This window comes from Fistularia commersonii, chromosome 34 (assembly GCF_037954325.1).
Source record: "Fistularia commersonii isolate RoL2024-O1a breed Wild chromosome 34, RoL_Fcom_v1.0, whole genome shotgun sequence".
Lineage (NCBI taxonomy): Eukaryota > Metazoa > Chordata > Actinopteri > Syngnathiformes > Fistulariidae > Fistularia > Fistularia commersonii.
In genome coordinates this window covers 6,055,497-6,069,814 of record NC_141317.1, presented here as the reverse complement: position 1 = coordinate 6,069,814, position 14,318 = coordinate 6,055,497, and the positions used below count along the sequence as shown (strand labels likewise).

General features: G+C 42.7%; 1 protein-coding gene across 8 annotated transcripts in view; it reads left to right on the top strand.

Moving 5' to 3' along the window:
• nav1a (neuron navigator 1a) overlaps window positions 1-14,318 on the top strand; it is a 75,486-nt gene that overhangs the window by 9,507 nt on the left and 51,661 nt on the right. For 6 of the 8 annotated variants that reach the window (XM_086141852.1, XM_086141853.1, XM_086141851.1 and 3 more), the window contains exon 5: window positions 6,231-7,046. The exons of 1 other annotated variant lie outside the window; for it this stretch is intronic. In XM_086141852.1, the coding sequence (XP_085997978.1) occupies window positions 6,231-7,046 (816 nt within the window). Of the gene's footprint in view, window positions 1-5,784; window positions 5,992-6,230; window positions 7,047-14,318 lie in introns of those variants that run through there. One more of the 8 variants, XM_086141855.1, reaches the window with a different exon arrangement.

The following is a 14,318-nucleotide window of genomic DNA, read 5'->3' as shown; positions in this document are numbered from 1 at the left end:
AATTCAACCACAACAGGTCATTCTTAAAGAGGATGTCAACAAATAAGTTGATGATCTTAAATCCAAAAATCAAACGGTACACTGTAGTTGTATAGAAATTCCCCATCACATCACCTGGATATAACGTTGAATCTCTGATGAGGAATTCTACTTTATTCGATGACCTCCCGACTTTAACATTAAACTGATCTTTATGTTCAAACTATACCGAGGCACATTTCAGAGGTAATTTTAATGTAATTTTGACATTTGGATGGATTAATAATAAATCTAAAGTATTGTTTTCAGCTTTAAAAATTGGTGTCTCTTGAGTAAAAGACAGGGAAACGGGCCTATCCATTGGAAACACATGACAGCAATCATATTGATTTCATGGTTGTGTTTGGTGATTATTCAAGACTCGTTGTACAATTGGATTATATTATATATTTTTAGATAATCCTATCAGCGAAAAGGTAATGCAGTTTAAATATTTGTATTTTTGATTCATCAATCTCTGGATGCAATATGTATCTATGTACTGTATGTGCGGCTTCTGGTTTATAGTTTCATCCCCCTTTTAATGCTGTTGAGCAGCTAGTGAAAAGCACTTTGATAACCCTGCCTGATTCTACTCTTAGACAATGTATAATCCTCTTTGGCCAATCTAATCAGAGAGGCATATGCTTAGTTGGACAGTGATGAGTGGTTTAGTAGATTTGGGAAGATGATGAGACATAAGCATGGGCTGGATTATATCCTCAGTCATCTCCAGGAGAGAGGCAGTAATCACTATTGGGAAACTGACTGTAGATTTAATCTGAACCTTGACAAGTCAAGACTTTTGGAATTCTATCATAGGATCCTTTTTCCACCCGTCGACTTGATTCCAATCTGCGTCCTTAATAATTTGCATCGATCAAAGCTGTACGAATCGGTATCTTACCTATTAGCCTTTTAAATGCTGATGGAATGTCAACAGCAAAGTGTGTTTGAGATAAACATGTATACTGGAAAAGGGAGTAATAGATGGTAGAGGACAAACTGACTTTATTTTTGCTGTGTTATGGATGCATTTATTTATTTTTTATTTACATATTGAATTATTATTTTATACCATTTTTTCTCTTATGTCTATTCTGGAGCTGTTCCTGAAGTTTCGAGGAATTTTCCGCCACTACGATCAGGGGTCAAAAAAAACAGGGTTTTTGACCTTATCAGATTGGCAGGCTGCCTCCGAGACACACATTGATATTTAATAGCGGTTTCTAAGTTATAGTGATGTGGGTGCAATTGGGTGCGATCGTCCACTTTATCCCAAGTGGACAGAATGGTGCCTTTAAAAACTCATGACTCCACATAATGGTGAATAGGTACACAATAATTTATGTAAATACATAACCATGGAAACGTGCTGCTGTTCTTTTTGGTTGGGTTTTGGAAGACGAAAATCTGTCACACTCCATATGTTTGAGACAAATTGGACAGAACATGAGGTTACTTTGGCATTGTGCTGATGGACTTGAGGCACTCTAAACCACGAGCAGAAATGCGAAAGAAGGTGCATCTCTTGTTCCTGTACTATTAGCCGTCGAGGCACTAAGAGCTTCCACCTTATCCCGTTTCGTCCTTCTCTTTAGTCTGTCTTTCTCTAGGGGCTGTTCCTGACATTGTAGAAGATTCACTGTCATGAACACATTAGACTGCACTGGAGATGAGCAAGGAAGGAGAAAGGTGAACTGAAAAATGGGTGAATTAGTGCACACAAAAGATAACTTTTGACCTTTTTGGTGACTCCTGTCCCGAGGATTTCAGTGATGTCGTCAATCATATGTGTAAGTTCTTTATGTTCTAGTCGGACCACACACACACACACACACACACGGTTGTGAACTCCACACCCATACACACAAACACACTTTGTTAAAGCTGTTGTTCATTAGGAAGAATGATTTACCCATGTAGTACTGCTCATCTACTTAGACAATTGTAAATGAGTTCCATCCCTAATATATTCACACCACGCCGTCACCGGGCAACCGGCTTAGGCAGCACTGATTTGTGGGTTACCCTTGGGAGGTGCAGATTGTCAATATAAAATGACTGCAAGGGACAGCCTTTAAGACCAAGTTTACAACACTTTAACGTCAAATCTTAGTGCTTTATAATACTCCTCCAACTTTGATTTGTTTTTTAGCGCTCAGCTGTGCCCTGACTCATGAATGTGTCACATCTGCTGTGGGAGAGATGGATATTTGGTCGGCATTTGTGCCTCTCAACTCAGGATTTGGTATGACTGGTGCACTCACAATATTGTCATTGACAGCCTTTAAGTGACTGAATCGCTCAGATGCCAGTGAGTCAGGTGATGCATCATCAGCACTGGCATACAGAGATAACTGACTCAGAGGGGGGGTGTGTGTGTGCATGTAATACTATGTCAATTCAGTACTTAAAGAACCCTTTAAGAAATGTTGTTGTGTCCGTTTTGTACCGGTCTGTGTGACTGAGTCTTCCGCAGGTTGTGTGTCACGGTCTACCATTCATTACTGTGTCCTGTGAACCCCAAGCTTACACCCATTGCAAGCAAACACAGAAGACGTAGTTGGGCTCCCAGGCAGGATATCCCCCCTCTGTCTCACAGGCTTCCTCTACTCCTCTTCCACACATGTGGAGATTTCTTCTTCACCCTGCATTCTTTTCCTCCTCTCCATACTTTCTTCATTATTTTGTCTCAGCATTATCGTGTAACATTTTTGTCTTCACTGGCAAAGTTCTTTATACTTGTTTTCACTCGCCTCTGCTGTGACATCCTCTTTTTCTGGTCTCAGTCACGCTCATTGTCCTCACCGACTTCACACTCCAAGCTCAAGCTTGGTAAAAACGAGAATGTCTGCCGATCGAAAAGTGAGAGCTGTTCTCCCAAAAAGATTAAAATGCTCTGATACGAAAAAGCAGGATCCTCTCCCTTCTCTGTTGTAATTTTCCTTTCAGAGCTGTAGACCTTGTGTGACCTTGTAAATGTGCATATAATGCTTTGCACAACATTTGAATGTATGTGTGTGTTCAGTGGCACCTTCACATGACTGTAGTATAGTGGTGAATCTGTATGAAACTGTTTGGAGATGCTAAAGCAAATATATTCATTCAACCAACCATCGCCTGTCTGTTCAACCTCTCTAATTCACACCCGCATTTTGCTGTGTTTTCATTTATTCCTGTATCTCTACTTGTTTCACTTAAATTCAGCTAATGGTGTCTTTATGTATGTGTGCGTGTGTGTGTGTGTTTGAATTCCCATATGTGTGAAACTGTTTGTTTGCCTGTCATCGTAGAAATTTTCCCAAGGCTTCAGCCAGGAGTCCGTCCACAAACATGTTGACCACCACACAGACACACACTTCTGTACCATGCTGAATGTGATGAATGTGCAGGCTAATACTGAGCACTGGCACACATCAAACCCCAAAGCTGCCAGCTTCTCTGATGTCAGGCCAGATTGCTCAGGTCAGTCAACCACCCTGCACAGACAGCATGCTGTGCATGTAAGTGTCTATGAGTAGCGAGAGAGAGAGGGAGGGAGAGAGGCAAAATAGAAAGTGAGTATATGTTTACATCAGCCGTATATTAAAGTGATTAGACCGTGGAGCCAGCGAGACGACTTCTGGAACAAACAAGTAGCTGTGCGCAGCCAAAGCATACTTAACTTGTGTGTACGTGCGCGTGCATGTGTGTTTGTGTGTGCATGTGCTTTCAAGAGTGCTGATGCTTGTCCTAAGCCCACATGCATCTGTGTGCCAAACAGACCTGCCTTGTACGTGGTCACTCTCATTTGACTAACCTTAATCCCTCATCAGGGAGGTATAAGAGTTGGTGTACAGCACCTATTAGCCTTAAATAACATCTCCTACCCCCTACAAGCCTGCTACCAGCCCCTGAGCCCCCATAAGTGTCACTTAACAGCTCTGGCCTCAGCATGGCACGTTCACTTTAACATTGGCTCTTTATTCGAGTTACCTGGTTCAAATGAAGGGTCTTTTGCCGTTTCACAATGCGGGCCAATGTAGGTCTGTGTTTTTGTCTGCTACTGAGCTCCTATATTATACGCAGGCCTTCAGAACTCAAATGGGTGTAAGGTTAGAAGCAGGCTCAGTCACTGTCTGCGAATTGTCTGATTTTTTTTTTAGAGAAATAATCATTAAATAAAAAGGAAATGTGACCAACAAGCATTGCTTGTTTTAGCACAGATCCAAGAGTCAATGCTTTTATGCAAATGTAATTGGAAAACCGTGATCATCTTTACAGTTTGAGACCTAATAACAGCATAGCTGCAGGCAGGGTTGCTTGCATATATGGAAAAGCAAGATGCACTAATGGAAATGCATTCAGAGCATTACCAGTCCACCAGTGCATAGGGACCTCATTTGCAGGGGAGCAAATTCTACAGCAATTTGCGGTACTGAAACCTGATGGCCTTGTTGATCTCTATATTCTCTGACAAGAATCTATCTAATAGTAAATAGAGAGATGTGAAATAAGGGCATTGCAGATTATGCATCACTGTTTTCATATCCCCCCCGATAAGATCTCAACTAAGATATGAGATTATAGAAGATTTAGAATGATGAATTTAGAGTTGAAAATAATTATTGAAAATTTGTGCTCTGTGCTCTTTTTCCACTGAGATGGGATGTCCAGGGCAATGAGTTGTTCGAGCCAGAGTGAGCTCCTTGGATGGGGGCTTTAGATTCTCTGGCCTTGTCTCATCAATGTGACACATTCGGAGAGCCAGACTTACACACACAAACACACACACACGTGCACAAGAACAGACAGACACACACACAAGCACGGGCACACAGGGCGAACAGACAATAATATAGCCACCATCCCACATTTGCAAACCCACACACCAGTGTGCTCACTCATTTTAAATCACCGCTGTATTGCGATGGTTGTAGAAACGAATGAATGAGATTGTGATGTATCTATGCAAACTAAATGGCCTCGACATCTGCATTGACTGTAAGAGGGTTGGGGATGTGAAACGCTGTGAGTCTGGAGGAAGGAAGTAGAAGAGGGTAGGAAATGAGACAGGAACAATGGAGATGAGTTGAAGATTGATGTGATGCAGGTGGAGGGAGTAATGGTCATGGTGAAGGGAGGCTGTTAACTGAAAACATTAACTTTGCCATTATGTACTAGTTACTCATAAATGAATGTCGCACTGATCTAGTTATGAGACTTTTCCAGATAATTTAGATCAGGTTAATCATCAGTAGGACTCCTGTGATTAGCACACACAATGCTGTGAATGGATGAATGGAGCAGCTAATATGATTATGTGATTATGAATGATTAGACGTGTGCATATTTTCTGCCCGCCCAAAATTTTCGTATCGGTTCTTTTTCTCTTTTTTTCTCTTTCATTCATTCTTTCTTTCTTTCATGGCAGGAGAGCTGTTATAGCAACATGAAAACACAAAAGAATTCATTTATGTTGCATGCGAGTAATTTGTTTTACCAAGTGTAAATTTACTGGCACATCACAGCTTCTGTGGAGCGTGTTTAAGGAATGGAGAAAGAAAAAGTGTGTGTGTGTGTGTGTGTGTGTAGGGTATGAATCAGCCAGTGGGAGGAGAGAGAACGCGGGAGACAGCAAGAAAGGAGGAAAGATAGGGGAGGAAGATGGAGAGTGAGGCTGAATGAGGCAGCAGGGGTAGAGTGAGCAAACCAGCATGTGAGGGAGAAGCAGAGGGAGGAGAGAAAGAGGAGGGGGATGTTGCCGCTGTTGCGACTGTTTCTGCTGTCAGTCGGCTGCTGCTCGCCTCGCAGGCAGGAGGGAATACAGAGCGGGGAAGGAGCAGAGGTGGAGACAGAGAACGAGGCTGGTCACCGCTGTGTTTTGATGTGGCAGCTCTATTGTCATCTGTGAGGTGCGGGGACTTGCGCACACAGAGGAAGTGGATTTTGATGCCGAGCACAGATCTACGGCTCCATGGATTACCACCAGTGAGTAAGGGTGACTGCTATACCCGATCCAGAAACCGCTCGTCGTTTTGAACGGAGGTGATGCTACAGCCTCACACAACAGGGAGTCTAGCCGTACGAGTCTAGACCCAGTAGACGCAGGGAAGCCGCAGCGTGGCGTTTCTGCGTCGTGCTCTTTCCCTTTTCTTCCTCCGTTTATTTCACTCTGCCTGTGTGTATAACAGAGTCTGCCACTGATGCTGTTGCTTGGCTCTTTGCAGGAGGGATGCTGGAGGCTAATGTGGCTAACATTAGCTTGACAGCTAAGCCTAAAGAGCTGGACCTCAGGTCCCCTGCTGTCTCCGGCCAGGATTCTTCAGCCAGAGCCATGGCCTCTAAGAAGCCTCCGGTCAAGTCCTCCGCTCTGCCCCAGGGTACTCCACGTCCCTCGGGGTCAGAGCTTAAGGTCTACCGGCCAAACTCTGGATCCATCCCAATCCCAGTCCCCAATCCATCCAAGCTCCGCAAGCAGAGATCTCTTAGCAACTTGTCGGTGCTCACTGACGCCGAGAAGAAACTTCACCTGTACCAATCTCCCAAGTGGAACGATGACACGAGCCGGCCTGGCAATGGCACCAACAAAGCCATCCAAACTAAGACGGGGCAGGCAGGGAGCGGGAAACCACCGCTCTCCAGAACATTGTCAAAATCGGAACAATCTCTTTTCCAGGGAAAGCCGAAACCTTTCTGTCCTTCAGCCGTCACATCTAATGCGAGCAAGCCGAGTCGAATTCCTGCCCCTGGTAAACCACGGGGACCTTATGCTGAGGTCAAACCAATCAGCAAGGCCTCCGAGGGTGCGAGCACGGACCCCGCGGACCATCTGACTAAATCAAACTTCAGCGAAGCAGGTAGCGCCGGGAGTAACGGGAAGAAACCAGGGGAGAACGGGAGGTCCGTGGCGCCATCTCCGGAAGAAAAGAAGGATAAGAAAGGAATAGAGGGCGAAGATGATAAGGCATTTCTGAAGGTGGATCCGGAGTTAGTGGTGACTGTTCTCGGGGATCTGGAGCAACTGCTCTTCAGCCAAATGCTTGGTGAGTGTAGTTACTGCATGTCTGCTACACATGGAATAATATGGAATAACATGGAACTGGGTTTTCCTCTGCTACCCTCTCCCCTTCTTTGCCCTCTGCTCCTGTCCTCTCCTTTCCTGTCCCGTCCTATGTTCTCCTCTCCACACCCAAGTCATTCCCCTAGCACAGGCACCCACGGTGAATTTTAAATTAGTCAATTTTCTTTTGCAAGCTGGGCGTAATGTCAGTCCGCTTCATAGGGCTTTGTGCTGAGGACGCTGATGGTCATTGCTTGATAATGGGTTTATCACAACGTGGTAGCTCTTTGTTTTTATGTGTTGAAATTATGTTGAATCGTGTCTGCATTAATGGTGCTGTACTCTACCGCTCTGCGAAGCAGCTGAAGTAAGCATTTCCATGGGGCTGACATTGTTTTGGTGTTGATTCGCTGGAGTGTCTGTTGTTCTAGTGTCTACTGACCCACTGTCACAGTGAGCCAGACATATATTCATACATTAAATACTTCTCTCCGTTCGCTTTGCATTTCACCATTATGTGGGTTTTCACAAATTTTCACACTTCCGCAGTACAACATCCTCGGGATGGTGGCGTATTTTGACACGTGTGTGTGTAATTACTGAATTTGAAATCATCCATACGTTAATAAAAGCCGTGTGAGTGGGACTGGTGGGGGAGTGTGTTTTCCGTCTGTAAATAACATGCCTGCTTATCGAGTTGGGCCCGGTCACAGTGGGCTACGTATTTAGCCTTGCACCACTCCCTCACTGCCCTCACACCCTCCCTCTACCCCTCTGGTTCCATTGATCTCCGGGCCACGGACAGATGGTCACCATCCAACTCACCCCACCCCCTACCCCCTACCCCTGTTACCGGGGGCAACGTGTGGGAGGAGAAAGGAAAATCTGGGAGGGGAGCGACATCGGCAGGTAGTTAGCATGCTAAGACGCACATGCAAGTATATTGTGACACGAAAACATCTAATGGGACATTCATACGCGTTTAGAGATAAATGATACTGCAGTAATTGAAGTAATGGGTGTATACAGTTATTCTGAGAACAGTGAGCATTTAAAATGTCCATGTGCAATTCATATCTACATACATGCTTGTCAGTATTCTTCATTATGCTGGCTTTTCTATCCCCAGCAACCAGGTGGGGATGATGAGAAATGAGGATGGAAAAACAGACATAAGGTAGAGGGATGAGGAATTTGAGATTTATTGGGGTGGGGGCCCGAATGGACAGGACCTCATTCGTAGGAGATAAATCAGATAGAGGAAGATTCACAAAAGCAGGGATAAATATTGTATGAAATAGTAATTGCGGTCGAGGTCCTCGATTTTGATCTTCCGTCACTAGTAATTGACTATTGCTTTGGGTCATTGAGTCCCACCACATCCCGGATGACGTTTGTCATAGGAACCACTGCGGGTGTGCTGGTTTATTGTGCGAGTTCTGTCGTGTGTGTTTGCCTGTGTGAGAGAGTGTGTGCGTGTGACTATGTGTTTGTGTGTGTGTGTGTAGCACAGGTTAATTGTAACCTGCCCTGTAGCCGAAGGCTGTCCTTTCGTCCGTTACTATATCTCCTTCTTGTTCTCCTCCACTGGGACATGCAGCTAATTGGTTTTGCTCCATATGCTCTGTCATAGGAGGAACGATTATGGATATTCGATGGATCCCACCCAGTGATCTGTTCTTCGACTTTTAGCTTCCTGCCCATTTGCTTCCCACAAACACGAATGTAATGTCTCACTGTGCTTCACTGCCTCATAAGCAAACTTCAACGCAGTCATAGACTCTTACCCTTGTAATGGAAATTGGACTCTTGCTGTGAGCTGCATTGGCTACGTGAAAAAAAAAATCCTTTGTGCCTGTATGGTATATGTCATGTTGCGTGACAGCCAGTAGTGTACACTCTGACATTGTCATTTTGAGGCCAGCCTGTAGTAGGAGGCAAAGATAATGTAAGATGTCACTGAGGTGTAATCGAGATGTACGATGTATATATCTGATAGGCACAGACCCAAGCTTCCAGGTTTGATACATTTCCATTATGGTAGAAGTTTATTTCCAATCCTAATGGAATACACCTAGGCTGAATGCATAAAGATAGGGCACACACACACACACACACACACACACACACACACACACACACACACACACACACACACACACACATACTGAGAAAGAGCGAGGGAGAGATTAAATTTATTTCGACATCACATGGTTACCTCTTTGAATCAGTTGACCTACACATGGCGTTGGGTCTCGATTAGGCTGATATGTTTAACTTGAAAAGGGATTGGCCTTATGGGAACATACAGGTTAGATTAGTAATTAGATAAAGAGACTCATGTTTGTGCATGTTGCTTGGGACACTGAGCTGTATGCCTCCCAAATTCAGCATACATCTCAAAATAGCTTGATAATTCTATTAGTAGAAATGTGGCTGAGAGAAATTAGCCAGTAGAATGGATGTACACGGTGCTTTGTTATACACTGCATCAGTTGATGCGGCAATCTAAAGCACTGAACCTCAGATGTCTTCCACTAATGACACCTTGGGGTCCCATCCAGCACCCATAATGAGGTGTGCATGAGAGGGTAAGTTCCCTAAAGCATCGGGTCTTTCCCAGCATGAGGCGAGCACGTGCTAGAGCGAGGATCCCGTCTAAGGGACCAGCAAGCATTGGGATTAGTTCGAGCATAAAGATAATGAAAAGATTCAGCTCTCATTCCACTAATCACAGATCTATGACCCCAGAAAAAAAGGCCATCAATTCTAAAATGAATTACAGATTAGACATCTGTTTGGATGGAGATTTGGGTATTTAGGGAATTTTACTTTACAAAGGATCAGATAGAGGAGAATATACTGTAGAATTAGGTTAAAAGATTGAAGATGTGTCATTTCAGCGCTGGCTGAGCTGATTGCGGTGAATGGGGAAGTGTGTCACTTTGTGACTGCAAGCAGAGCACACACACTGACTAAGGAGGCACCAATGAGAAACTAAACACAACAGAGGGACTCATGAAAGCTCATAAAGGTAGCCTTGACTACCAATGCGCTTGTTATTTGGGCATGTTTGTGTGTGTGTCTGTGTGTGCATGTGTGTGTGTGTGTGTGTGCAGTACTCACTGCATCCTCTTAAGCTGGCTGTGTCAAAGTAAAGCCTTTGGAGGAACTGATAAAAGTTTTTAGAAAATAAATGCAAAAGAAAACACATAAATTGTGACTTTATTCTCTTACTACACACCAGTCGACTAATCCTCTCCTTTTAATGCCTTGTGTTCACAGTTCGGCCATGACAGAGTACTTTGCATGGGTAGATTTTGTCCTAAATGTCCTAAATGTGGTGCAATTTGCAGTAATAGTGGTTATTTCCATCAATGGTTTTGTTGAATGAAGAATTTAGGGCAATTGTCCTTTTGTCATGGGTGGCGGTGATGAGCCACAAACAAAGACAATGAGAAATGAAGCATTCCTCCTATTCTCTCTCTCATCCTTCCTCCTCTTCTACGTCTCCTCTCTCGGTTCTGATGTGAGTTGACGGCTAACAGTGCTCTGTCACCATTCAGATGGCAGAAAAAGGATATTTATGGTACAAGCGTTTCAAGGCGAGAGATTGCAGGCTTTTACAATGACTGAGATTTTGCCACTAGAAGTAGAATCACATTCCTAATTGTGGTCGTAGATGGGATAAATAGTTGTATATTTTATCCTTTTTTAGCATCATGCGTGCATTTCCGGTAGATCTCTTGGGATTTAATGCAGGAGCCGTTGCATTAGTGCCGTCTGCTTCCTGCCATCCTCTTCAGAAATTATATTACTACTTGACTACTCTAAATTATATTACTATTACTACAAAAGTGCCTTTTGAGTTAACGCTCACACACGTCCTGTAACTGACGCACAGGCTTCATGGGTTCAGTGACTTTTTGATTGTTATTATCCATGTGAGTGATTGGCTTAAATATCAAGATTATTTCTCACCATTATATTTCCAGTTTGCACCTATGTCCAGATTATAATAATTACCGTCATCACCTTAAACAACATTTATAATATTTAGTGTTCCCCTTGTTTGGCTGTTGGTATCTCTAGCCACTGATCATTTCAGGCCATGACACTTAACTGATCAAACAAGATTTGGCTGTAACAACACCGATAATATGAGATAATACTTCCACGGTATTTGTATGAAATAGGGGAAGATAAAAACAATGGGCTGTTGAAGGATGAATATGTAGCATTCATCTGTCGCTGTTCTATTTGTGTTTTTCCTCTTATGAAAGCGGCCAGATGAAAGTGCCCATTGTTACAGGCGAGGATTCTGGAGGCTTGAACCGCTGCGGGGAAAGTAGTGTCACACATACAGTATGTCTGAGTCTTATGACAGTATTGTGGTTGGCTTACAGCTCTGACAATGCCAGTGCTGTGTCAGAAGTGTGTGTTGAAGCCAAACCGACAGCAGCGAACTAGGATGTATCCTTGAAACGGCTTTTTCTCCTGACCGTCTTCTGATGTTTTTGTTGACATTTTAATTAACAATGGCCTTCATTACAAGTCGGGAAAATAGGCCACCACTTCTGCAGGGTGGTGTCAGACAGTTGTTTTTGTCGGGTTGAAAGCTGTACTTATAAATAAATAAATAGATAAAAGGAAAATTGTTATTATCTAAAATTGCAGAAATTGGTGAAATCAGACATTTCTTGAACTGCAGGCAGAAGTAGGAATTACCTAGAAATCATCCAAAGAAAAAAATTAACGTTAAGAGAGCTCGGCTAGTAAATATTATTCCTCGATACCGTCGGTTTTCCGTGGATTTACTGCCTCTAACTGCGGCCATGCAACACCATTTCAATTATAGTGGAAATAAAATGCTCTTCATTATACCTGGTACTTTCAGTTAATTTATTTGTGTTATATATTGGCTCCCCCATACAGTACTTCATTTACTTGATGGCATCACAATTTATCTCAAGCTGTAAATGCTGTAAGAGTTGTTTAATCACGGTAGTTATTTGATCCTATAAATATGACAAATTAAAAACAAAAACATGGCTGTGGTAATTTTTTCAGCCATCGTCACAGAACATTTTAAGTATAACGTCTGCATAGAAATGTCACAATATAGCAACAAATTGCTGTACGGCCGAGTTAACTCTATGACCACAAGAGTGTTAAGTCATTTCTAATTCATTGTGAAGTAAGATCTATTTCAGTAAAATAACAATCACCATGTTTCCAAAAAGATTTCCATTTGATATCTGTGCAATTGGTGAAGTTTAATAATGAATTTTAATATTTACTTTTGGTTACAATTTCAGCCATGTTACCAGTTGTTATATTTGAATCGTTCACTGCACACAGATTGACGGGAGCTGAGGTTGGGTCTACGTACATTATAAAACACAGTTCCAAAGGAAACAACTATCTTGAAAAGAAATACACCCGCAAACTGCCACAGATTACATGGTCAGCCTTGACATATTACTAGATTTATTTTGTTGTGTGTGTATATGTGTGTGTGTGTGTGTGTGTGTGTGTGTGTGGCTGGATGCGTAGATGAATGCGTGTGGGTCTTTGTTTGCACTGATTTAGAATGAAATTCAAGGTGACAGTTTTTGGGCAATAAATACGGATGAGAGTGCAATAAATGACAGTTCAAAATGCTGCAAGCTTGTGCACATATAATTATCAATGTGAATGATAGTATTGTTGCAATACTTTTTAGCAACAACACACTATTCTCTGGGATTTTATGCTGTATATGTAAGAGTTGTTTGAGTGCTACTCTTCATCCTTCAAAGTGTGTCGCACGCCTTTAATCCGAATCTGTGTCTGCGGCAATGATGAATCCAACCACAAATCACTCTTTAAAAGAAGACTGGAGTTGACAAGTACTTTTGGTGTAACCTCAGTGAGGTTTTGACCCTCTTTTCTGCAAAAAGTAAACTTCTCTAAAGACACTCAAAGCCCTCTTATCTGCCCCTCTGAGCACAGGCCACTACGGCTTCTAATCCGATCGGGCCGAGGTTAAGGAGATATTGCAAGTTTGTTTATGCGTACGGTTGCGTTCGGGTCAATATTCGGAGCCGGGTCTGAGCCGATAAGCGAAGTTTAAAGGTTTAAGTGCTACGTTAAATACTGGCAACTCTGAAATTTTGCATTTTCCTGATGTCCATTTGTAAAGTTTTAATACCAAAGGACATTTGGCACGCGGGGTTGTTAGCCAGGCTTGAGGCTCTTGCCATGCCAGTTGATAAAACTTCTTCCAGAGCCTGCAGCCCCTACATTGGAGCACAGCCAGTATCTGTCAGTTGGTTCAATACTGTGGTTCAACTACATCACTGCATCACACAAACTATTTTTTGCCCATTTGTTTGATATGTGACATATCTTTACTACAAACCAAGAAAGTTTGTAGCCCACCATACATTTTCACTTTAGCATCATCCCATCAAGCCCAATGCATGGATTGAACTTTAAGTAATACTACCCCTGACAGGCTATTCAATCTCCTCTACTCATGTGTGCAGACATCAGTTGAAATGTCACAGAAATTATTTCTGCATCGCCTAAAGCGCAAGAACTAAGAGCAATTTATGTAGTGTTGCACACAGATACAATATTCTGCATCTTCATGGAGTATTAATCAAGCAAGATCTTTAAGGGTTCAAACAAAGCGCTGAGCCTCCGACACATGGTTGCATATGTTTATCTGTGTGCTAGTGCAAACGCACATATTTTAGTACATTCTTGCATGTTTATACTGTCTGTCCAGATGTGCAGGAACGGCTGCATGTTGTAATGCTTCCTGTTTTGCAAACTGTGCTGTGGACGGGACAACGGAGATGACCGATGACAAGGAGTTCGATTATAGATTTATTCATCTATATACACACACACACACACACAGTATATAGTCACTCCAGGGAAATTGTACATTGTGGAAACAATTCAGTTGTACCAAACAAACCCACGCTAAAAAAACATTCCACAATAATGTAAGGTAAAGTAATTCCAACAACCACAGAGGACCTTTAGGAGCATCTGTTTGTGTCACGAGCATTCAAGGAATGTCTTAGTGACTGTACTGTACTGAATAAACGGGCATTTATAATCCTGTGACTTTTGTCGAAGATTCCAAAAGGTGTAGAGATGCTTTATGTTATCATAGCAGTCATACTTAACCACATCCATCCATCACGTGATGAAAGCACTGTAACTGGAAAAAGGTTGTGATGGCACTAATATATGTGCG